The 26,307-nt window shown below is 40.5% G+C and overlaps 3 protein-coding genes across 3 annotated transcripts; all 3 read right to left on the bottom strand.

The window, feature by feature from the left end:
• Window positions 1-2,721: 2,721 nt before the first annotated feature.
• Window positions 2,722-6,969, bottom strand: APOLD1 (apolipoprotein L domain containing 1). The gene is made up of 2 exons (XM_063308123.1): window positions 6,693-6,969; window positions 2,722-3,652 (listed from the first exon to the last, which is right to left on the bottom strand). Exons 1-2 carry the CDS (start codon window positions 6,693-6,695, stop codon window positions 2,954-2,956), a joined length of 702 nt encoding a protein of 233 aa, XP_063164193.1. The 5' UTR covers window positions 6,696-6,969; the 3' UTR covers window positions 2,722-2,953.
• A 2,432-nt stretch (window positions 6,970-9,401) lies between these two features.
• Window positions 9,402-17,743, bottom strand: LOC134500990 (C-reactive protein-like). The gene is made up of 6 exons (XM_063308512.1): window positions 17,584-17,743; window positions 17,090-17,140; window positions 15,092-15,377; window positions 14,324-14,478; window positions 12,134-12,181; window positions 9,402-10,089 (listed from the first exon to the last, which is right to left on the bottom strand). The coding sequence occupies exons 1-6, from the start codon at window positions 17,642-17,644 to the stop codon at window positions 9,485-9,487; spliced, it is 1,206 nt and encodes a 401-aa protein (XP_063164582.1). The 5' UTR covers window positions 17,645-17,743; the 3' UTR covers window positions 9,402-9,484.
• A 5,950-nt stretch (window positions 17,744-23,693) lies between these two features.
• On the bottom strand, window positions 23,694-24,230 carry LOC134501045 (histone H3). The gene has a single exon (XM_063308603.1). The coding sequence runs from the start codon at window positions 24,208-24,210 to the stop codon at window positions 23,800-23,802; it is 411 nt and encodes a 136-aa protein (XP_063164673.1). The 5' UTR covers window positions 24,211-24,230; the 3' UTR covers window positions 23,694-23,799.
• Between the last annotated feature and the right edge of the window lie 2,077 nt (window positions 24,231-26,307).

A 26,307-nucleotide genomic window follows, 5' to 3' on the forward strand; every position in this document is an offset into this window, starting at 1 on the left:
TTTGGGATCTCATTTGATTAACTGTGGTTTAAATAAACCATGTTGCGATGTATTTGGACAAAAGGACAAACTTTAAGTTTATAATTTCCTCTCTGTACTCAGAACAAGATGTGTAGAAGAACAGAAGGGAGCTTAGAACTAGGATCATAATATTATGAAAATGGGACTTTATCCCACGCTCACTGATAATTCCTGCTGAATTTGTATATTTGAAGATGAAAATAATATTACCAATTATCTTAATTATTTTTCCAAGTGTTCTGAATCCATTAAGATTTTTTTTTATTTTATCCATTCAATCATGTCCAATTCTCAGAGACTGCCTGGACAAGTCCCTGCAGTTTTCTTGGCAAGATGCTTTGGAAGTGGTTTGCCATTGCCTGCTTCCTCAGGCTGAGAGTGTGTGACTGGCCCAAGGTCACCCAGCTGGCTTTGTGCCTAAGGCAGGACTAGAACTCACAGTCTCCCAGTTTCTAGCCTGGTGCCTTAACCACTACCAAACTGGCTGTCTATTAAGATTTTTAGGGAGTTGCTGTTTCTGAAGTAAATGTTTCAAGAAATGGGGAGAATTAATATAAATACAGATACAAAATTATTTCATACTTGTTCTGTATTTTATATTGCCTTACGATTTTGTGGAATATGTTCCTTGATTTTATAAATGCCTGAGATAACCCAGAGGTCATAATGGTCACATTTTCCTCTCCCACAAAGAACAGAAAGGCAAAGAATATGTCAGATTTGCTATACTGTCTCTACAAAACACACCTTATACCCACATTCATAGGCTCTCGTGCATTTAAATTTCTTTGTTGCCATCACTTAAGGAACTTGAGATCCTCCTACCCCTTACATGAAGAAATGAAAAGCATCACATCATCTTTGGATATGACAGCCCTGTGGCTTAGTGCTCACTATTGCTAAGTCCAAGCTGTATCACTTTGGACACATATAACTGAATGCTCCCAACAGGAAAGTAAAATCCTTGCCTGAAGAAGGCAGGCATTTCAGGGAAACTGTCATGTTTTCACCTTTTGCTATTATTTGTGGGAAAGGAGAAAGCAGTCAATCATATAGAACCCAGACCTGCTCTGTAAACTGAGAACTAAGCTTACATATATACCTCAAACATTTTCTCATTCTTTTGACATTCTTGTAACACACCTGTGGACATTTTTGCCTCTTCTCATCCATTTTTTAGGGAGTCTGGTCCCCAATTTACCACATCCCAGGGAATAATTTCCAGGAGCACATGAAAAAGTTTACAGCACTGACATCCAGTTGCAGGGATATATTGTTTTGTATTATTATTAGGAGTAGTAGTAGTAGTAGTAGTATACCAGATCTGGGCTGCAAATCTTCAGATGACCCTAACTTGTCCAGATTTGGGAGCCCTGTTACTATAAAAATACTTATTTGCATGAATGCTTATAGATGTGTAAGGGAGAAATGCTATAGCATGTGCACAAATCAGTCCCAAGTTATTCTTAGTTGTTCCATCAAGACAGCTGAATCTTTCAATTAGTTGTGTGTTAAATGAATTTCAGACATAATAGGAACATGGAATGTGTTCATTATCTAATTACGAAGTAGCAACTCAACCCTTCTCAGTTATCTTTTGATCCCAGCATGCCTCTTCCTTTGTGAAATAAAAAAAAAATCTTGCCTAACTGGCTTTGCCACTGTGAAACAATCTTTGAGGAAAGCTTCCCCCCATCTTTGGTTTAGTTTTTCTTCTACTCAGCCTTCTGTTCAGCAATATTTTATAGATACAAATCTGTAATATTAATTCAAATGAAGAGGAGCATCAATTTTTTACAAGGAAATTAGTGAACATAGAACAATATTTATAAAAAAAAGATTCAATCTACAAAGGCTTTCCTAAATAAAGTTAAATAACATTATTTTTGTACTTTCCAGTAAGATGTTTCTAAACATAAATGCACAGGGAGATGACCTCTTAAAAATAATTCTTCAGATAAATTCTAACAGGGTTTTGAAAAAATCTTGGTTTGCAACCCAGTTTGTTCCGCCTTTTTTAAATGTCTTTTGAATGAGAACATTGACAAAGAGAATGACTTCAAGCAATTTAAAAATGTTGCCTCAGATACAGTGAAGTATATCTGATTCCATCTTGTGGTGACTTATTCTTATTTGTTTAAATAAAGGGTTCAATAATATTGCCCCATATAAATAAACAGAAAAATACATTATATTCCTATTTGTGAAAAGAGTACATGAAAGATAGCAATGACAGGAAAAAAAATGAACCAAAGATTGTAAAGTCAAGAAGCAAAAGAAAAGAAAAAAATGATTTAGTTCTAGTCCCACTTGCAAGGCAAATTCCCATCTGCTACAAGAACATCGTAAGGAAAAGTCCAGGTGTATTTGGGCCCCGCTTATCTGTCTCAATGGGTTTTGGAATTGCCAGGCATTTGTGTCTGTGCTGGCAAGTTCCATCATGACCCCTATCACACTGAACATTGTGAGCATCAAATACAAGTACTATCAGAGGTTTGAAAATTATTCCCACCTGTATTTTCCTGCTATTGTGAACCATTAATTGAAATTCCATGTATTAAGGAAACTTTTGCCTACTGTGCTATCATTCAATCAGACATTTGGGAAACTTTTCCTCCTTAGAAAACCCAGGTATGGTGCCATGTGACAAACAGCTTCCCTTGAAATGTGCTGCAAGTATAGACTGCAACTGGTGCAACCATGGTTTCCGTATGTTGTGTTGATCAGCAGAAAAACCAAGTAGGATATACAGATGCACAGCTGAGAGAGTTGCAAGTCCTGGGGAATGCCTGGAGAAATTCCTGGGTACATACAATCCTAATTGTAACCCACAGTAACTGTACCGGTATTTAGCACTTTTATACCCAAGTTCCATTTTTTCAAGGAGAAGATTTGGTGCTACTGCGGAGTCATTCTGACCACTGACCCCATGTCAGCATTCTAATCCTTTCATCCTCCAAGAACATGCTTTCCTGCTTTCTAAAAGCTTGCAGATTTCATCCATGCATCTTGCACAGGCTTCTAGGTTTTCTACCAGTTTCTGGACTTTTGCCTTAAGCAGGGTATGGCTCACTTTGGTCACCTCTTCCATGTGCTCAGGGACCAAGAAGCCCTGAGGGCCGCAGAACACCACAAAGCAGGCAGAATTATACAGGGCCATAGAGGCATTTTTCTCATCCTGCAATAAGAAAGGGTCGGTGGGGCTCCAACTGCGATGCAGGAATTCCAAGCAGTTCATAATTTCCTTCATCTGGCTATGACAGGTCAGTGCAATCTTTTTTACTCTTTTCACCTCCTTGGAGTTACAGAGCGCTAAAGAAAGGTCTAAAGTCAGGGAAACAGCCCCTCCTGCAGCTGCGACCCCTAAGCCTACCCCAGAAGCCAAGAGAGAGGCTCCTAGAGTTGCAGGGCTCAAGGACAGCCCCACAATGGCCATAATGGCTCCTGCAGCATTTAAAGAATTCCCCGTTAGATGGGCAATGACAGAACATCTGTCCAGTTTACCAAGTCTCTGTAAGATCTCTCGGAGTTTCTTGATGTGGTTGCATAGCCGGTTTTGCTGGTCCAGCAGTGCGTTGTGGAAGCGACATGTAGGATCAAAACTGGAAGGGAAAATTCCATACTCCATAATCTTGATGGAAGGCAGGGGAAAAAAAAGGAGGTCACTAAGAAAGGCATTCTCATGCTTTTACCAAGAAACATACAGATACATCCGAAACCCTGAATGAAGTTTGCCCTGCCAAGGAATTCTGAGAGTTGCCATCTTAACTCATCCTGAGGGCAGCAAGTTGGCAGTCTGCTTTTAACCCATTCTACAAAACTCTCTCTCTCCTTTTTTAAGGTGAGATACAAGCCCTTGTCCCATGGCTCCTGATTGCTCCAAGACTTTTTCTTCCTTTTGCCATACCCCTCTAGAAATAATTCCTAAAATCTTGACAAGCTTTCCCATGAAAATTTTCATGGACAAGTTTTCTGTGGCATCCTTTGAGAGCCATGTAACTACTGCACTCCCTTGTAAACCATCAGGAAGAGAAACACACATCCATAAGTGAAAGTAAATTTTAGCCTTCAGCTTTCTATTTCACACATAGGACTTTTCCCCACTATTGAGTTATAGTACTCTCCACCCAACCTTGACTCAGCAGAAAATTATATAGGCATAAAATGTGCTACCCCCAGTATCAACCTCTATGCTGCCTTTATTTACCTGTCTTCCAGTCTCTGCCAGTCACCCCACTTGCCTCAAAGGTAATGGATGAAGAAGTCTAACAGTTTAGAATAACTTTGAGGCTGCCCTTGGACAGTATTGGAATAAAGCGGGGGGGGGATATATTTTAACACTAGTACAGCTAAGGTTGACTTAAATCAGTCTCATTCATGGGCTAAGAACAAAACGAAGGTGACATTATGGGGACCCAGCATTTAAGCGCAAAGGAAGAAATATGATAGATAAGAATCTTAATGTGACGTTGAATTAAATTCCTAAAATATGGAAATGGTCATCTCATAAAGAGCTTTGGCTTTATCAAGTCTGGGGCACAACAAAAGGACAATTGTATATAATTTTAGGTAATTGGAAAGAAACTTTCCTGATTTTAAGAAATGGTTTCAGGATATGACTTTGTTTTTAAAAGTCTCTGTGTTCTAAAACTGAGAAGATGATGCAGTATGTCTCCATGTGGTGTAGATTTAATTATAAGCTTATGGACTTAATTTGTTATCATAATCTGTTGTTATATGGAACTTTTTTCTGTTAATTAGCTTTTTGTCACGTTTATATATAATACTTGTATATTTTCTGTCTTCACTGTATAATCACTATCTTTTTTTTAATTGGTGTTATAGTTTTCTATATTTCACTATTAAAACATAACATCATTTTTTTTAATCTCTTCACCTTCCCTCCCATGTCCAGCATCCTAAAGTACTTTAATCTGCTAAGGGTAAGCAACTTTAGGGGGTTGCATCCCATGGGCCATTTCTTTTTAACTGTGACACTGTACTATCCACTGTAATCCCCAAAGTAGGTGGGATGCTATTGGAATATGAATATTAAGGATTTTCTCTTTGGGGATGGGCATTCTTTGAATTTCTAAAACTCTGACAAAATTATTTTGGGTCACACATACAGTGTTTGTATGTTCCCTACCTCAGAATGGAAGAAACTGCACCAGCATTTTTCAAAAATCATGCCACTCAAATTTGGCAGCACTATTGGAAAGGATTTTTGGTGAAAAACAGTCTTGAAAGGCATAGATTGCCCATTCTGCTTTAATAAATATTCTTAAGAGCCAAAACTCTTAATTTTTCTGACACCTTATGAGTAAAAGCTGCAAATATATGTCATGACATAAATATAAAGGCTTCCTATTCCTGCAACAGTGAATATTCTTTATTCAAGGTTTTTTTCTTCGAAAAATGTTTCCCTGGTTGAAAGTTTTCTCAGTGCCCTTTGGTCTTTGATTTCACACATAAGGGAACTCTCTTCTGCCCTTCTTTCTTACAAGCCTAACTAATACATACTGGGACAAATAACATTTCAGTGTAATGTTTCACATTCCTCCAAGCATAATTTCAACAGATTGTAGAGTACCAGCATAGAGAAAGAAAGGTCCTAAGATCCACCAAATAAGAAGGATCAGAAGAAACAGTTACACAAACACTTAATATAGTTAACCCAGTATACAAAGTATAGCATTACTAGAAACTTCTATAACAATTATCTTAACCACCCAAGTGCTTAGTAGGTATTACCAAGTTCCTGTTACCTAAAACCCCACACATATCTTTTATCTGAAGCCTATTTAATGATTCTTAAAAGCTACTTGATTTCCTAGATAAACACATTTCCTCTGCATCATGACACATTCTCAAGTTATGAAATAATTCATTTTTGTTATAGTTTCCTGGTCTGTACTGCAAAGCATTTTTAAAAAGCCTTTAACTTACCATAATGCCTTGCATTCCATATTTTAAAAATGAAACCTGTTACGTTTCTGCTATCTGCATGCTTAATTTTCTTCTGCTTTCTCCATTGTGGTAGAAGGAAAAAAAAAACCTTCTTTAGATATTCCTCAGCACATTCCCATGTATTATTTACCTCCATGGTTTATCGTAGCCTTCCCCAACTCAGCCTCTTCCAAATGCCATTATTCCTTGTCTGCCCAGCCAGGCTGACAAGATAGTAAACTGTAGCCAAACCATCATTACAATGCAGAAGATTTGCTGGATACCTTTGAATAACAGTTTAAAATAAAGTACAATAATACTTGAGAGCCAGTTTGGTAGTGGTTAAGGCACAAGGCTAAAAACTGGGGGACCATGAGTTCTAGTTCCGCCTTAGGCACAAAGCCAACTAGGTGGTCTTGGGCCAGTCTCAGCCCTAGGAAGGAGGCAGTGGCCAATCACTTCCGAAAATCTGGCCAAGAAAACTGCAGGGATTAATCCAGGCAGTCACCATGAGTCAACAATGACTAGAAAATACAAAAGGAGAAGGAGAAGAAGAATCACTGATTTTGTGTCATTAAATTGTGTGAAGTGAGTTAAAAGTCAGCATCTTTTTTAGGTAAAGTGAATTGTTTTATAAAAAAGCAAGGATAGGAGCATCTGCAATAAAATGTTCAAAAGTTTCAAACACCAAAAAAAAAAAAAAAAGTAATAATTCCACCTACCATCGTTTTCTCTTCAGACCAGTGTTCTCATGAATGACTCTCAAGCTGTTCTGGGACCAGTTTTATTTATACTTTCCACAACCCCTTTGCTCCAGTGGGATTGCTTTGCATCAGACCAGAAATCTGTCATTTCCTGCCCCCCCCCTACACACCATCCTTCTCCTGGAGACTTCAGAAGGATATGACACTGAACACTGGCTATGGAGACAAGTGCAACTCATGTGAGATTCAGGAAACCACCTTCATAAGTGAACACTTTTTAAAAAATACATCTACACACACACACACACACACAAAACCATTGCTGACTCTAATCAAATGTGGTCATTTCCCAAGGGGAGGACTCTGCCCTTCCTCTTTTTGAAATAACTGGTGACATCATACTTTAATTTTAAGGGACTCTGTGCTTTCCAGGCAGGTGACTGAGCCGGCAGAATCCTTTCAGAAAATAAAGGATGATCTCAGCCGATTTTCCAGCTTACTTGAGTTCTGCTTCTTTTGGAAAGGAAATACGTGTCAAGGGGATGCTGCTTTTGATTGCCTGGGATACACCAGGGGCCAGAGAGCCATCCAGCTTTCGAGATGGCATATAAGCACCAATTGTATCCACTCTTGCAAATTTTCAAATGTTCAAAAAGCCTTAGACAACGTTCCTCATCAAAGGATCTTGAGCAAACTTAGTGGTCATGAGATAAAAGGATTCCTCCGTTTATTAATTGTTAACTAGCTAAAATACAGAAAAGCAAAAAGCAAGAAAGAATTAGCAATTTCTCAGTGGAGGGAAGTAAGAAGTGGATCTGGGTTGGGACCAGGGCTTGTTAATGTTCAGACCTGATCTTGGCTTAAGAATAAGCAGTGAGCTGGCTAAGTTTGTGGATGATACTCAACTTTTCAGGGTTCTGAAAACCAAAGGAGACTGTGTAATGGTGTGTGGAAATGGCCTTGGGAGACAGGAGGAAGAGCTGCAGACTGGACAACTGTCATAGGACAACTGTAATATAAAAGATATCTCAGTCCACAGAAGGGAGGGGAGGGTGTGGGAAGCATTGCAGAAGGGACCCTCCCTATTTTTCCAGACAGTAAAAGGAGAGGGGAGAGAAATACTTTCAGTCTTGCAAATTTGATGTTAGCCCTTTGAGGTAGTCCAGACAAGAAGCACAACTATGAGTACTAACTCTATATTTATTGTAAGGTTACATTAACAGATTTATATGGATTTTATAGGTAGCAACCAGCACCTTGAATTGCACTTAAAAACCTACTGGTAACTAATGCAGTTTGCACAGCAAAGGTGTAATGTGATAGTACCAAGACCAACCACTAAGTACACATGTCACTGCATTCTGGACCATCTGAAGTTTCCAGATGGTCTTCAAGGGCAGCCCAATGTAGAGCATGATACAGTAATCTAATTGAGAGATGATGTAGGCATGAGTGACCATCTTCAGTGCATCCTATTCCAGGTGAGGCTGCAACTGGTGCATCAGCCAAAGCTGTGTAAAAGCCATCCTGTAGAGGAATTTAGCTCTGGCCTTGGGAAGGAGGTGGAAGAGGTGAAATGATTGCTCAGCCCTGGGAAAGTAAAAAGTGTGAAAAAGAGTCTCAGAACAGCCCTGCTTTGACCTTTCTTTCCTTAAAAAGAGGCAGCAAAGGTTTTGGACAGACTTCCAAACTTCTGTTAATATACGCTACAACAATAAAGTAGCATTTCTGGAATCCCTGCAGTGTTTGTTTCTTGACCTGGCCTACCTCAGGAGGCTGATGCATCTTGGCCACAATCTCTACTTACTCTTCAAACATGAACCATGAGTCCAGGAGGATCCCCCAGATTATGACCCTGTTTTTTCTGGGGGAGAACAGCCTCATCAAGAGTCAAAGATAGTACAGTCTGGAATCAGCCTCTAAATCAACAGCTATTTTGTCATGTTTGGGTTGAGTCTGAGGCTATTTTTCTTCATCCAAATTGTGACAGCCTTCAGACACAAGAGGACATATCTTCTACTGCACCATCCAATGGGTCCAGGTGGAGATGTGTAACTGGGTATCATTAGTATATTGATAATACTTCATCTCAGACTGGCAGATGACCTCTCCCAGTTATTGAACAGGATTGGGGGAGAGACACTTCATAATGAAGTGCCAGCAGGGTCTAACCTCTCCTCCCCCAACAATCATACCCTGGACCCACACATTCAGGAAGGAGCAGAATCATTGCAACACCATGCCTCCAACGCCCAACTCTCACAAGTGGTCCAGAAGGATAGTATGCTTGAGAATATCGAAATCCACCAAGAGACCTAGGAGGATGGGGATGGTCATGCCACTTCCATCCAACCTGTCAAAGTTCATCCGTGAGCATGAGCAATGCAGTTTCCATCCCAGGCCTACATCCCTGCCAGGGGTCTACATACTCTCTCTCCTCCAGAGCGCACTGCAATAGCAGCCTCACCACTTTCCAAGGGGAAGATTAGAGATAGGAGGATACTTATTTAAATCCCTGCTTTCTTTTACAAAAAAAAAAAAGGACAGGATTATATAATCCTAGTTTTTATCTTGTGGCTGACCATATCGAATGAACAGAAAAGAAAAATATGCTTTTTCAAACTTATTTATAAGACAATTTTGTTTAATATCTTTTAATGGGCTAATTCAAGGATTTTCAACATGAATAGTTACAAACTAAGAACATAATGCTCACTAGTTATTTCAGACCAATATTGCTTATTTGCTTGCTGTCCAACACAATAGGACAGCGCTTCCATACATATTTATGTGCATATGCACCAGAGTTATTAGTCCTTAGGCAATACCATCACATTACCTATAATTTTATATGACAATGTTTTCCAGTCAAAGATGTTTCCTTTGGGAAACTCATGGGCCTGGAACACTTTCTGTATATCACGCGATTTCAGTACATAATCCCACATGAAGAGATCTGTTATTTCTCCCACAAAACGGCACTTCTGTTGATCAGACATATTTTGCGCACCTTGATCCTGTCCAAGTATTGCTGTGCCACCTGACTGGAGAATATGTCCCATATTATACACTTTTCGGATACTACTTTTTCCATTCATCCAAAAGGCTGTAAGGCCAAATACTGATTCCCAGGTGACACACATGTGGCTTCCCAAAGTGCTGAGATCAGGAAGGGTAAACATCACACTCTTACCCCCCATATGTAAGCCAAAGTGGCCCATTGCTTCACGCAAGATCCTCAGTTCATCGCTTTGAGAATGGTACGAGAAGAGAATTATTTTGTGTTCACCCAAATACTCTACTGCAACCCTCATACAGAGTGTGAATTCCATCAGATTCAAAGGTTGCATTGGGGATATGACCACAAAACTCCCCTTTGATTCACTGGGAAAACTCAGAACTCTGTCTTGCAGACCTAGAAGAGAGAACATTATCATGAGTTTTCAAGAAGCACATTAAATCACTATTGTTACTTATTTGTTATTACAGAGCTATATCTTACATACTTCAGTAATTAGCATATGTAATGAAAACCCTTATATATTTTATAGGTATGGTATCAACAATAAACTGATGATACCCATCTGTACATCACCACTCTAGCCTAGACAGAAGATGCTGTCAGTATCTTGACCCAACATCTGTAGGCTGTGAGGATGGGATAAAAGATGCTGAAATTCAACCCAAGCAAGATGGAGCTACTATTTGTTCATTGAAGTTCTTCAATGTCTCAGGTACTGTCCTAACTTAGAGTGAAGTACCACACTGAGACAGTGAGTTGGTCTCTAGTGTTTACTGAATGCTCTAGTAGATAGAATCCTGCCAAACTGAAGGAGCATGAGAAGCCCATACAGATAAACCCAAAACTCAAGGCGGGTCTGCTCTGAGTTTCTTTGAAGGAAAGCTCAAAGCCTCTAAACTACGCATGCATTTTGCCCCCTGGATAGGGGCCCCTTCCTGCTCACCATCAGTAATCATGACAGGTACTTTTTGGTGGGATGGTACTGCCCTGAAGAAACAAGGGTCATCCTAGAGTCACAGCTATTGCTAGATGGACAGGTGAAAGTCATGGCCAGGGAGATGTTGCCTAGCTTCAGTTTGTGTGTCAGTTGCAGCTGTACCTGGAGTGACAGGATGTTGTGACAGTGACTCACATCCTTATCATCTCTCATTTGGACTACTGCATTGCAGTACATGAGATTGTCTTTTAAGACTACTCAAAAGCTTGGTCTCAGAATTGGTCCAGAACACATCAGCCCAGTTGCTGATGGATACTCACTAACATAAGCACATTACACCTGTGCCCTATACTGGTTTCTATTAGCTCCAAGTGTAATTCAAAGTGCTATTTTTTTTTTACCTTTAAAGATCTATATGGCTTGGTATCAGAGTACTTACAGGACTATCTTTTCTGCCCAGTTCTGGCCCACGTGAAGAAACTCAACTTGAACATCTCAGAACCAGCTTGTGAATCCACACATTTTTTTAAAGTAGAGGTAGGGAGGAACTCGTAGAGGCACTGTGGGTGTGCCTATACTTTGGAATAGCCTCCCCTCAGGAATTCAATCTCCCCTTACTCTACATGCTTTCTGTAAGTTGTTAAAAACAGAGTTACTTTGGAGTGCCTTGGAGGGATGAGCTGGTGCCATTAGGTTGTATAAGTAACAGTGAGATAAGGTTTGATTAATTGTTTTTATCTTCTTACCATGAATCTTTTAATGCATTTTTACTGAGAGTATTTTCTGATTGTGGTGGAATACAAATACAATAAATAAATATTTATTAAATAACTATAACTATTATATAATTTCTTATGCTCTTTGTTGCTAGCATTTATCTTTTTTCTCTTTTTGTATCCCACTAGAGAACTTTTATTATTAGGGGGCTCAAGCATACATATACTGTATGCATAAAAATTTGTTCACTGTTTACCTCTATCTCTACCTCTGTCCCCTTCCTCTATTATTTCACTTTCACTGAGTTACCCTGAAAGGCCTTGAATAAAGGCAGTTTATTCATACATACTGACTCTACCATAGCAGCAGCAGCTTTTTGATCTGCTGTGTGTTTTGCCTCTTTCCAGACAAACATCAGGCGGGAGAAAACAAATTAGGGATACTTGGGCACTAACCTCACCCTATGACTTATATATATATATATATTTATATATTTATAATAATTAAATAAATTTACCACGTGCCACAGCATCCAGTGTGAGACCCTAATTGTGCATGTGAATACATTTGGGCAAGGGGGGCTACATGACAAGCGGGTGATCAACACATATAGCTATTCTCCCCAAGCCAAAACTATATTGAGAAAAGGTACCATAAAAGGTGGAGGAAGAAGAGACAAAACAAGAGAAAGTGAAGGGACAACCTTTGGAATATTAAAGGGTTCCCTTGCAAAGGCTATTAGAAACAAGCATAAACCACCCTACAGCATGACTACCCACATACCTGAATCAGTTTCACTGTCTCGGACAGGACTCCTCCCTCCATCATGAACTGCAAGAAATGAAATGTCTGAGTTTCTAATATTCAAGAATGGAAGATTCATGTTCACCTTAAGATATGACAGTATCACTACTGCAGCCTCTGAGACACTGAGAAATGAAAGAGAGATGTTCCTGGAAAGAAAGTGGATGTAGACACAGAAAAAGTCACCTTCTCCCATCAAATGAACCTCTCCCTCCCATGGGAAATTTTCTAGATTGGATTTGCAAGAGCAATTGTTCTCTTGGAAGATGGGAAGGCAGGAAGCGCTGATACATTGTCCCAACTGTTTATTGCCTTTGCATTTTGTGTCTTACAGTTCAGAAAATATTAATTTGCCTTGATCATTTTGTGTCTTTTTTCTACACTATCCACCACTGTGTGTACTTGGGCAATTTTGCTCTCTGGATAAGAAGTTCTTAATATTATCAAATTTAGAATTTCATGGCCTGCATAACAAGAAATAACTACAAGATGGCAGGAATAAATGACAACTAAATGGGAAATTTTATGAGAATTAGTTTTAAGACAAAAGAAATAAGTCTGACAAGCCCCTGTAGATCAAGGATAAAAGATCAGCAGCCTCAGGAATAATGACATTTTTATCAGGATTGCTACAATCACACAAATCCTAAGCTTCTTGGTCTTCCTTATTCAGTAGGACTTAAATAGATTGTAGTTTTCTCCCTGCTCCATTTAATAGTGGACTTCTATTTTGGGAGCAGAATTCACAACTGGGGCCCACTGTCTGGCAGAAAAAGAAATAATAGTGGTTCAACTGGGCCTAGTTCTGAAAAGACTGGAGACTTTGGACCAGAGGTAGGCAATATGCTGCCATGTTGATGTCGGGGACTACAAATGCATCCTCTTCAGAAAAGTCATCAGATCAATTCCAGAATCACAAAACAACATCATTAAATGATATCAAACTGCCTCCTTCCTAAATGAAAATAACTAGTAAAACACTTTGCCTACAAAAAGTGTAATTGTAGTGATAAAAATCTTCTGTTTGCCCCCAAATATAGATAGAAACATATTATTTTCTTCTTGTCTCCATCTTCCTTCAGTCTGTCACAATACATTTCCTGTTGACATACATGGCATGGCAGGCAAATTTTGAAGAAAACTCAGGTTAAGTTATATTTTTGGTGGAAAAAGCAGTGGCTCTAGCTGAAAAGCTGACGGCGAGTTGGAGCATGGTGATGAAACATTTTAAATCCTGCAAAATCAGTCATGGTATGGCCATACCATGAAGCCAGACGATGTACTGCCAACAGAGTAGGGGTGGACAATATTTGGAGGATTAGGACCACAATCTGGGGGAGACCACAGTAACATTAGTGGAAGGGACAGGGCTGACACTTTTCAGCCTGCTTTTTCATGATTTGGAATTAATTAAGGATGGGAATGGGGATAGGGCAATTCTGGGATTCATTCTTTCTGTTTCTACTCTTAAAGCTGCTGAAAATACAAAAATTGCCCCAAATCATGCTACTGATTTTCAGGTGCAAAATGATTGCATTTCCAGTAATTTTTCAGGATTTCTGGGTGGGGATGCAGGTTAAAAGTCCTCCATTCCCATCATAATTTTTAAAAAATTGGTTACTTTTTTCATTTCTGGTTAGCTTTTATCTTTTTATCTTGAAATCTTAATACATTTTAATTTAAAAAATAGAAGTAGGCACCTCTAAAAATTAGCCATTTTTGCTGCTAAATTTCTGTGGTGCAATCTCAGGATACCTAAGGGTTACAACTTCAGGCCACTGAGCCCCTGCTGTTGCAATACAGCCTCCACTAGCTGAATATTTATTAACTGTATAACTTTCCCCTCCTTTTCCATTAAGTGAAAGATATCATGAAAAACTAGATTATCTTTCTGTTGGTCTGATTATTCTGCTATTGTGCTGATCATCCCATAACCACAAGAACGCACTTTGCTTATCTAAACATACAGGCCGCCATTATGGCAGACAAAAACAGGCAACCATCAATGCTGTCAAAGATATCTGCCTCTTAGGCTTTTTGTTACATTAGATGTGGGATGTAAAGCAAACATCCCTTAATCAAATACAGTAGATATAAACACAGAACATTATAAGCCACACATCATCTATTCACTACTGTGCATGCAGTATTCACACAGTCTCTACTTACCTATATGAAGCCATGGATGTGCAAGCACCTGCACTTCACAGAGTGATAGGAATTCATTTCTCCCAGGGATTGTGATGGTCACATACTGCCCTTGCATACGTGCACAGTTAAAGGACATGGTTTCCCCACGTCCCATGCTGTTGATTGTAGCACACCTGCAGAGGAGCCAGACCGTTACTGAACTGCAGACTGGCATAACATAACAGGAATCTGAGCCACTGGGTTATGTGTGAGCCCTATCAACATTCAAGCTAAGAGAACCCAATGATTTCCACAAGATTCTCAGAGCAGACAGGGTACTATATCTGCCACTAGTGATCTCCATTCTCCAAATACTGGTCCTTATGAAACTATACTATGCAATCTCTTTTGCTTCTGAAGCTAGTAGAATAAACCATGTTGATGGTATAGATCCTAACTCCCATAGGCAATCTTTCCATTGACTTGTAAAATAGTTACATTTTATTGCAGATGCACTAGTTCACTAGTTCAAATTTTAGATGCACTAGTGCACTGACCAAACATTGATTAGTAACTATTATTTATCCCAGCTCCTAAATACTTAACCTCCCCAGAAACCATTGTGATTTATTAACATTCAGCTCAACATAATTTTTAACTCATCTACTGAAAGTAAAATTTCTTCTTCACTGGGTTTACTCACACAGAAATGCTTGGACCTAAGATTCAGTGGATAGCCCCACTTCAGCAAGACATATTCCTCATAAACACACTTAAGAGCAGGACGATGTAGCATTGTGCCAATACCTGGGATTCATTGTGCCTCCCTTCTGCGGCAAATCTCCAATCAGAATCTCAGCTCCTTTTATCCGTGACTCACAACAGTCTCCTCTGTTTGTGATCACTACTGCAGATACCTGAAAGGCTGAAATCAGATCTACCATCCACCAGGGCTCAAAGTCCTTCTTTGTCAGAGTACAGTCTCCATTAGCATAGATATTTGCCAGGGATCCATCGATGGCCTTCCTTGACTCCCCTTTTTCTTCAAACGTGCTAGACTGGGATGGTATTTTTCCCACTGCCACATTGGGATCTGGAGGGGAAATGGAGAAAAGGGAACATTTATTTAATGCAAAAGCAAACAAGAGAGCAGCTAATAATATGTGATGCAGATCTGATGGATCAGAAAATAACCCCTTAGCATCATCTCGATGACTAGTTAGGGTGATGGAAGTTGTAAGGCTAGTTCTCAGTTGTTACTAGCACCTTATCCTCCATGGAAATTATCTAATCATGCCCTTCCCAGCTAGGACCCTGCACTAGATTAAGGGGTTTCTTAATTTTGAGCAGCTAACTGGGGGGTGGGGGGAAGCTTTAAGTATTCTCCAATAACAGCCATTGTCTTCTCCAGTGACAGTCATGGGGTAGAATTCAGGGACTTGAGGATTCAGACTTAAGGAGAGAGGCAACCAGCAAGGTAAAGCTGACAGGGAACTTTTATCTAATTGCATGCATTTTTTAAAACACAAAGAAACTGTTCAATGCTACTAGTTGATTTTAGTATCTGCACCAACTGTCAGTCTATCTCCTTGTTTATTTACAAATTACTGAGTGCTTCCAGCTTTGTAATGCAGATCTCAGCTTCAGGTCATTCCTTGTAGTTAAACTTTTCTCTCAAATCCCTACTTTGTGGTTTGTATTTGAATAAAAATCCTTATTTCCTTGGATACTCTTGGATTACTGGTTTGTAATCCAGCTCCACGTTTTCCCAAACCACTTGGGCTTGGTATGTTTGTTTGAAAGGGAAAAACTGGAACCTTTCATTTAAAAGCTGATTACTGGTGAAGGGATATTTTCTCTTCTGCCCTGTCCAGGCTCCAGATGAGGGAGAGCATTTCCCCATTGAAGAAGGTGGAAGTGGCCTGGGCAGAACTTTTTTACCTGGGGGAATAGCCTCATCTGACAGCCAGGTAATGGAGGTGTGAGACTATGGATCCCAGGGAGGGTTGTGGCAAGTGGGGGTGGGTAAGGACTCCTCCCCTCCACCTCCTCCCTCTCTTCACTAGACTTTTCAGATATGCCCTGTGGGAAATTCTGACAGCTGCATTCCCCACATCTCCAAAGGCCATCCAGCTGATTGCATCTTTTAAAAAGATCTTCCATTCTGAGGTTATTCACCTTGAACTGCATGAAAAGGTTCTTTTCTGAGCCTCACTAGTCATGGGTTGCTTAATCAGTTTCTTCTACAAGCCATAACTGGTTGGATTCACACACTGCAGTAAGCTATCAAGCATGGTTCACCATCCAAAATGGCATATAACACATATTTCCATGATTAAGGAAAGAGAAGGGCAACCTGCAGGCTATTGGGGTGTTTTTAACTTCTCAGCTATCCTAGGGGCCAGGGACTGATAGATAGATAGATAGATAGATAGATAGATAGATAGATAGATAGATAGATAGATAGATAGACAGACAGACAGACAGACAGACAGACACACACACACACACACACACACACACACATACATACATACATACTGTATACAAACACAGAGAGAGAGAGAGTGTGTGTGTGTGTGTGTATTTTAACCAGGCCAATCTTCCTTAGTTTTTTGAGATTAGCCAAGGTCAGGCAGATGGTTTCTAATCAAAAGGAAGGTTAAAAACAGGGAGAGGTTCATTTAAAAAATAGATCCATGATTTTGTCTATATTGCTATTATAACAATATAATATCTCAAACAGGATAGGGAAGCATGTAGGTGTAAATAAATATTTCCTGCCTACCAAGAGTTTACATTTACCTCCAACTGGGATTATTGAAGCTTCTACAATAGCCCCACTGCCTGCACCACCTAGAAAAAAGAAGAAAGTTACTAATCCAGAAAGAGAAGCACAGCAGGAAAAAATGGAAAGAATTCTTTTTTTCTTTTTTATGCCAATAGCATAGTAGCAAAACCAGAAAAGTCCAAATGAGCCCAGTTATTACTCAAAAATATATACATTCAGATCCAAAACAGACATACGTCTTAACTGATTTCTGGCTTGATCTCACCCCAATCCAATACCTTAACTATGTGGCACATGAAACAATATATATCATTTTCCAGCCTCCACATAAATCTTACCGGTTCAATGGATTTTAGCCTTAGTTATTGTGCCTCAGATGGCAGCCTTAAATGCAGCATTAAATCCAACAGGATTCATATAAATTTTGCTGGATTTCATGTACCAAAATTATTTGGGAGTAAAGTCTAATTTGTCCAGCAAAGTAGGTAATGGGTACTCTACCACTTACGTTTGTGTGTTGCAAGCCAATGGAGAGCAACGGTAACCAGAAGTGCGACTTTGCGTAGCATGTTTCCTTTTACCTGCTTTCAAATGCTGCGCAGACGTTTCAACATCTCTTTTGCAGCGTTCAGGAGATTTTCTCTTATCCATTAATCTCAGAGAAAATCCTTCCTCTTCCTCCTCAGGCTGTTCCTCAGACTTTGAAAGCCAAGACACCCACACAAGACCTGCTGGCTGGGAAACTCTAAGCCGTGAGAAAGTTCTTGAGCAGTGTATTTTATCTCTCAAGATAGACATAATGGGTCCACAGTGTAACTGATAGAACAGGAATAGCCAGAGGGGGTTCTTTTCTATATCTACATCTACAGCTGAAACTTGGATAGTTTATTTTCTTCTGTTTTGCTTGGTTGCCAGGCCAATTCTTTTAAGCTGTGCCTTGATGAGACAAGATGTTTCGTTTTTCAGCTGGCTTATTGCAGAGCTGGCACTGATCAGGACTGAGGGGGAGCATCAGCTGGCCTCCATGCTTAAAAGAGGACTAGAACCTGGTTTCCCCACTCTAGTCCACCATTTCAGCCACTATACCACACTGGCTCTTAGCTAGTTTATTTCCTAAAATGTCAGAATTGCTTGGGAAGGCAAGGTCAGATAATACAGTTACTTTTTGAAAACAGTGTTTATCCCAAGGGATCACAGTATACTTGCTTTTACCAGCCATACAGAAATCATTTAAAGGTTGTCAGGAACTGGGTAACATTGAGTAACTTAGTCTGATCATTGTTCAGTTGAAACATTATGGACCTTTTTCTACTGTTGAGTTGAAGTGCTATTCATTCACCTTGAGTTTGTAGAAAAGTATACTGGCATGACATTCCTTGTCCCCACTGTGGTCCCTATGCAAGCTCTGTTGCCCCTCTTTTGAGTCACTGCAGTCATCCAACTTTCCTTAGGTGGTGAGAAAATATGGGGGGAAACTACTATTTTAGCATCAGTAGTTAAGGACAACTTAAGGACAACTTATGAGCTGAGGATGAAATGAACGTCATGCAAGCATGGCAGAAAAACTGTTGTTGCCAGAGCATGTTTACGCTGACAGTAGGTGCAGGTGGAGAAAAGCCCCAGGATTCAGGGTCTGCCAAAATAGAGAGTAAGTTATGGGATAGCAAACTTCAATGGGCATCTATCATAGCAGCTCTCTGCATGATTATGTCCCTTGTTCTGTTCTTCCTAAGGTACCAAAATACAGGTGCTTGAAATTCAGCTAATTGTGCAGTTTCATCTGCAGTCAGCTCCATAAGTACAGGTAGCAAAGGATGAACTTTTAAAATCTGGAAAGGTTTCATATACCACACAAAAGACTGGAAGAACAGAGGAAAAAGTTACTGTGGCTCAACACCTTCGCTCTCCATTATGGAAGAAATTGACATGAAACAGTTTGGTGCAGTGGTGAAGGTGCTGGCCTAGAAACCGGGTGACTGAGAGTGCTAGGCCTCCCTTAGGCATGAAAGCCAGCTGGGTGACTTTGGGCCAATCACTCACTCTCAGCCCAACCTACCTCAAAGGGTTGTTCTTGTTGGGAAAATAGGAGGCAGGATTATTAAGTATGTTCATCGCCTTGAGTTATATACATATAAAAAAGGTGGGATAAAAATCTAATAATAATCTTCAGCTAATTGTTGGAGATAGGCTGTTCAAAATGCAATATTGGTTCTTATGATGTGGTTGTATACAATAGCGGCCCCCTTTGGACATATATTATTTCACATAGTAATGTTGTTCTGGAAGGTTCATAGGTTTTTGCAGATGTTCGTGTTCTTTAAATTATATACTAATGACTTAGATATTAACAGGAGGACAGTGAATAGGAAGAGTATTGACTCTTTTGAACTTTGGTGGAGAATACTCCTGAGAATATTGTGGACAGCCAAGAAAACAAACCAATGGACCCTCAAACAAATCAACCCAGAGTTCTCACTCAAGGCACAAATGACCTGGCTCAAATTATCCTACTTTAATAATTTGGACACATCATATGACAACCCAGCTCTCTGGAGAAGGCTCTAATGCTGGAAATGGTGGAAGGAAAGAAGAAGAGGATGACCAGTAGCAAGGTGGATGGACTCAGTTACAGTGGTGATGAGTGCACCATTGGAAGAGCTGAAGGATCAGGTTAGGGACAGATCATCATGGAGAAGATCTATCTATGTGGTTGCTAAAAGTCAACAATGACTTGATGGCATATAATCATCAGGATCAGTGAAAACAAATACATGCTCTTATTAGCAAAAAGCTAATGCTGCAAGGCTGGCAGGACACCCATTCTCCATTAATTATTCAAAGGTCTGAAGAATTTAACTCTGACTATAGCTGAATAATTATTCCCCCTCACCTCAAAAAAATCTCAGAGCACTCTTTAGAAATTTGGATTGGGTATGTTTAATTTCCCTTTTTGTTTACTCAACTGATTTAAGTGTGAATAATTTAATACCATTTAATAAAGTAACAATATCAACATAATTTAATAATTATCTTGATCTTCAATTGCTGCCCAGATTGCAATCTGAAAACCTAATGCAGAACTCACATGTTCCCTTTGTTCTATGATCAAAGGATGCAAAACACATTTAAGTAATGAATTGGGTACTAACTGTCTAAGATAAATTAAGTCACATCATATAAGCACTAGATGTTAAGTTACAAAACTCCATATTTTTTTAAGGATCATTAGAAAAGGTTAATTGCTTGGGCATAAAAAAAAATCTCACAGTAAAAGGTAATTTCTAATATCCTCCTGTTTCTAAACTTGGATTATTCTTCTCAGTAATGGTCCTACCCTAAAATATAAATACCCCAGTTATTCCCTGGTGCAATTGTTAACCCCCAAAGCTTTAATGATGTGTGTAGCACTGTCAGACTATGACCAGGGAGAAGCCTGTATGCCAAAGCTATGAAGCCTTCACACCAATGATATCTCAAACCCATGTCATCAAACTGTTTGCAAGGATAAGTAGGGGCAAGATCATATATTCCTCCTTTAGCTTCTTGGAAGAAAAACTGAAAATATATGTAATAAGTAAGTTTAAAATGCATACTATATAGGAGGAATTTCCAAAGGTAGAACAAGCCTTTTATCAATCAGTTCTGGTGGGGGGGGGGTTAAAGTTTAACAGCAAAACTGAAGGTATTAAAAAAATGAGAATTTATATGGGATGCAAGCGTTCAGTGGTCCCCACTGTTTAGTTAAAACACAATCTATCCATCCTTGAATTTGCAGAAAGTTGCTGTGCTCATTACTGGGTCCATCAAGCTTCTATTGGGTCTTTTTTTACTCATTGTTGAATAGTGCATCCTGATTCTGCATATGAAGCACATATAAAGCCATTGGTTGAGTCCACCTTCTTTGCTGTCCTTCCTCTTCTGCACATCACCATCTGACAAGAAAAACATTTCCCAGTTATGGTGCTGTAGAAGGAAAGGGGCAGACTCTATACATCACCTCTAAGCTTCTTCTTGTGCCCCTCCCCCTGTACTGAATCCTGTCATAACTTGAGTTGGAAAAGTTTTTTTTAAAGGAACAGAGCTGAGTTACAAACATTTTTACTGAGGATTGCTGCCCCCTTCTTTGCTTTTTATAGAGTCAACAGTTGCTGATTTCCAGATTCTTCCTTGTCTTTTGAAGGAGACAACAGCCAAGTGGCAGATGAGCCTGACCAGAGAGGAAGGGCCACCCCCACCTCAGCCTGAAACAGCTCCTGAGCCTGGCTTTGATCTCATTCACAATTAGCCACCTCACTTCACCTCTGATGTGATGGGCACCAAAGCATAACAGTTTTGCGCCATCAGCTTTAGAGGAAAAACACTGTTTTGACACTACAGCTAAGGAGGACTTACAAGCTGGGGATGAGATGACAACAACCTCGGCAACACAGTGGAAAAAATGATGCTGGATTATGTTTATCTAGGAGAAGGCAGCAAGTGGGGAAAGGGCTGGGGATGGGATCATTATAGATGTGCCTAGAACAGAAAATGTTTTCTTTCAGGCCCAGACTAAACCTCCATATTCCAGACGTTTGGCTAAACCATTGAATCATCTGAGGTTTGGCAGAAACAAAGCCTGGACACTTTGGTCATTCCAAGTTTGGGCAAAAATCAAATCTAAAGGGAACTCAGAGTAATTTTAAAGGGTGAGAAGAGCAACCCTACAGCACTGCACTCTTCCCTCTCCCATATAGCTCTGCATGGCTTTTCCCTCCCTCTTCCACCTCCCACCATTGGTGTCCTGGCAAATCATGTCCCCCCAGCCCATCCCCAACCTCCCCAGTGCCTTCTCTTCCCTCCCCTCAACTGCTGACACCAAAGTTCACACAAGCTGTCCCCAAGGCCTGGCTCTTTTCCACTCTTACACCCACCCACACCACTTCTGCCCAGGACCACCATGTTTCGATTCATATCCAGAACAAAACAAACCAGTTCTATATACAGATCAAAACATCTAAAACACAAAGACCATCTGAAACCAGCTGTTCCACACCCAGAACTCTTCACAAATCCCTAGTGATAATTTAGGGAAGATTATAAAAAACTGAACTGGGAAACACCTAGTTTAAAAAAAAAATGTTAACAGAACCCAAAGCATTGAGGGGAGAGTGTGATAAGCAAACTTTAATTTGTACTGCACATCAATTTCTTTTTAATGCCAAGCAGAGTCCTGGAACATGAATAAACACCAGGTGAACCAGTGTGTATGCCGGAAGCAGCTTCACAATTACTAACCCCTGCACCAGAGCTGTGGCAAGTGGGTGACTTGCTACAGGACAGCGAGGTACAGTATCCAAATGACCTCTATCAGGAAGCAGGATCTTAGTAAATGCCCACAGACACCAGGTGCTGACACCTGGTCTCTTCCGTATCATAGGATAATCAGAACAGAGACATGTGGGAAGCTTTGCCCTTCTCAAAAGCCCAGCATTTCATTTTAGAAATTAAAACACCATGCTAGTTGCAGGCTGTGCAACCCTACTTAAGTCTTCATACGAGTTCACATAGAGACTGTTGCCAGCAGCTTTGACCTGCCCTTTACCAAATTTTTTCCCAGATTTGCATTGTCAGCTTATAAACATACTCCAAAAGAATATTCTTGTGTCTTGCAGATATACAGCATTGGGAGAGATGCACAAAACTTTGGCAGTGGGAGTAACACAAAACTACAACCATTTTAAGATAAAACAATAGCATCCATTAGAAATAATCTGCAACAGCTCAAGAAACTGGCTTATTCTCAGTTCATCTTATTACAGTCAACCTCCCTGTATTTTCCCCTTGTTGCTGCAAAAAATGTACCTTTTGTTAAAACCCAGAAGAAAGCAAGTGATTCAGGGAAGCAGGAAATGAAGCTCTTTGCCTATTATAAACAATTAAAAAAAGGGGGCATTTTCAAATCTTTATTTTACATATTTTGGTCAGGAATAGACTCCTCAGAATTTAAGGAGAGAAATAATTAAAGGAAAGGTGACTAGTCCTGCTTTAAATTCCAAATACAGTAGCTTTCTAGTTAAAATAGCTCAGCTACAGACTGACAGAAGTTAACTCAAAATACCACAGTGGCTTCAAGTGGACAAACTCAACCATAGTAGTTGAGTTTAGGAATACTATAGCCACTACCTTGTTTGTGCGCCTGATGCCTTCAGGTCATTGACGACTTTTGGCAACTTTCTGGCTAAGTCCCTGCAGTTTTGACATTTTCCTAAGCGGTTTACCCTTGCCTGCCTAAGGCTGAGAATGACTGGCCCAAGGTCTCCCAGCTGGATTCATGACTAAGCCAGGACTAGAACTTCCGGTCCCTTCATGCTTTACCCACTGCACCAAACTGCCTATACTTAGCAGGGCCGCAACTAGGGTCTGTGTCACCCGGAGCAAATATGGATTCCGCGCCACTTTGGCGCCACCCAAGCACTCATTTTGGCGCTCCACCAGCGCGGCGCCCGGGACACATGCCCCGGTTGTCCCCCGCCCCGCCAGTTGCGGCCCTGCTACTTAGTACCGATAGAAATCATAACAGCACACATATATAGCAAGCTACCCTAAGCAAACTATCAAAACATTTGCAGTATGAGCTTGAAAAGAAAGACTTTCAGCTCCTTTCGAGACGAAGCTGGCGGCTCTTAAAAGAGCCTTTGGGTGTCGTGTTTTTCCCGAGGTCGGCCGAAACGGGAGGGGCGCGGCCCTAGGCTCTCTCCCCGCGGATGCGCCGCGCCAGCTGAATGTCCTTCGGCATGATGGTCACTCTCTTGGCGTGAATCGCGCACAGGTTCGTGTCCTCGAACAGCCCCACCAGGTACGCTTCGCTCGCCTCCTGCAGCGCCATCACGGCCGAGCTCTGGAAGCGCAGGTCGGTCTTGAAGTCTTGGGCGATCTCGCGCACCAGCCGCTGGAAGGGCAGCTTGCGGATCAGCAGCTCGGTGGACTTCTGGTAGCGGCGGATCTCCCGCAGGGCGACGGTGCCCGGGCGGTAGCGGTGAGGCTTCTTCACGCCGCCGGTAGCAGGCGCGCTCTTCCGGGCAGCCTTGGTCGCCAGCTGCTTGCGGGGCGCTTTGCCGCCGGTCGACTTGCGAGCCGTCTGCTTCGTCCGGGCCATCTCTCCTCAAAAAACTGAAGGTCAAATTCGCGCGACAGCATTTATACACCACCTTGAAGTTTTGATTGGCTGATGCTAAAGAAAAGACCTCTTCCCATTGGAGGAATTCATATTTTTGATTGGATGAAGCTAGGAAACCAAAGCCTCATTGGATTATTTAAAAGTGCGCGCAATAATCTAAGATAGGACTGCCGCTTTTATTGGCTTAGCTTTTTGTTACATGTATTTAATTTTCAAAGCTTTTTTTTTAAATACCGAGGACCTGTTACAGTCAGGCTGCGATCTCCGATACTCTAAACCTTAGATTATCTAAGAATTTTCTGACGCATATCGTAATGTTATTAATGCAGCAAATGCTTTCTCACAACTTATTGTTGTTAGTAAACAGGCAGGGGAATCTAATACCTGTCACACAAAACTTTCAAAGGCGTAACCGTGTTCGCCGACAGCAGTGAAAGTAATATAGGTGATAGCCTTTAGACAATATTTTTATTGTATATGTATCCATTTGTGTAATAAACTGTTCAGAAATTGGTATGCTACGCTTTCCCCAAGTATTATTTTTAAAAAGCCGGAAGATAAAATCTAAAGACTTTCCTTTTCAGTTCGTTTGCAGCTTCTGACTGAAAAGCGTTGAGGAACCTGCTAGATCCGACCAATTATTACCAAGGCGAGTTTCTTCAAATATTCTAATTGTTACTGGTAGAAAGTCCTTATACTTATGTTCCGATATACTTATAATCACTTCCATTTATGCATGCGTATCTGTCGAGAACGTGGTTTCATTTCACTTATAAAACTAAAAATAATTAAATCTGAAGTGTTCAATTTCCAGTTTAGTATTAATAGTCGCTTATATAGTTTATTTATTCGGTAATTTCTTCTAACAGAAAAAAGGCTCTTAATTCGTAGACATTGGAAAATTTAGCTATGACACGATGCGGCTATGAGTATAAAGCCGTTTAATTGAGATTTCTCAAAAAATCTTTTATTTTTAGTAACTTTGTGTCCTCAGATACAGCAACACAACAGCAAACACTTATTAGGACTTTGGCTCTCAGGAAGGGACAACGAAACATTGGTTGAAATAAGCTAAACGAGTGGCTTTTCCCGCTCCGCTGAAGATGGTTTCAAAACTTTATAGAGTGATAAAGTAAATTTCTCTTCTAATCCCGTTAATCATCTCCCTTTTCCAGTCTTCCCCGTTGCTGGGCGTTGGTGGGGAGGGAAAGAGGAGCAGGGACTTGCAAAGAAGGCACCACACGCCTCAAAACATCTCCCAACAACAAACCAGCAAATGCGGCTTTATTTTATACCGGCTTTAATGCAAATAACAGGGTTCTGGTTCTCGTTTTCTATTGGATAATAGAGCGAAGAGTTACAACTGATTGGACTGCTTGACATCGAGTGGCTATTGGCTGCTCAGACGATGTCTTAGTGTGAACCTATCATAGGCGCATTCCCTTTGATAGGAGAAAAAGACCTGTAATTCAACTTGAGCGAACCAAACCTTCATTCACAAGCATTTTTAAAGTTATGCTGCGTCTTTTCTGTTCCCTGATCCGTGAAACAAGCACCTTTTACGTGCTTTTAAATTAAAAAGCCATGATTCACATGTGCTGACAGTCCATTTAAGTGTGTAAGAATTCGAGGCAAACCTGGAAGGGTTGTGCTATCAGCAACAGTATATTTGGTAGGACGTGTGGACCTTAGACAAAGCACTTTCGGTGTAAACGCCCTTTCCCGTGATATGCCTAAATAGGACTATTTAAAGTTGAAAATATTCCTTCAAGTGAAAGCCAGATCCCCTGCACTTACTAATGAGGAAGTGCCCACTTAACTCGGTGGCATTTATTGCCAAGTTGCTTTTCTTACTAACACCAGATAGAGTGGAAACCTGCTACCCCCGCCCCCCGACTTTTCAGGAGCAATGATTCGCCTGTCTGTAGTGCGCAGAGCTCCGTTCTTAAATATACCTGCCTCGAAGCTCAATAATTGCTGCTCAGCAACACTCCTAAACGCTAGACAATGATGCCCACCCTAGTGTTCGGGGTCCCACGCAAGCCTTACTGCGCTGTGACTTTGTCCCAGGGTTAA

Source organism: Candoia aspera, chromosome 7 (genome assembly GCF_035149785.1).
Source record: "Candoia aspera isolate rCanAsp1 chromosome 7, rCanAsp1.hap2, whole genome shotgun sequence".
NCBI classification, from domain to species: Eukaryota; Metazoa; Chordata; class Lepidosauria; order Squamata; family Boidae; genus Candoia; species Candoia aspera.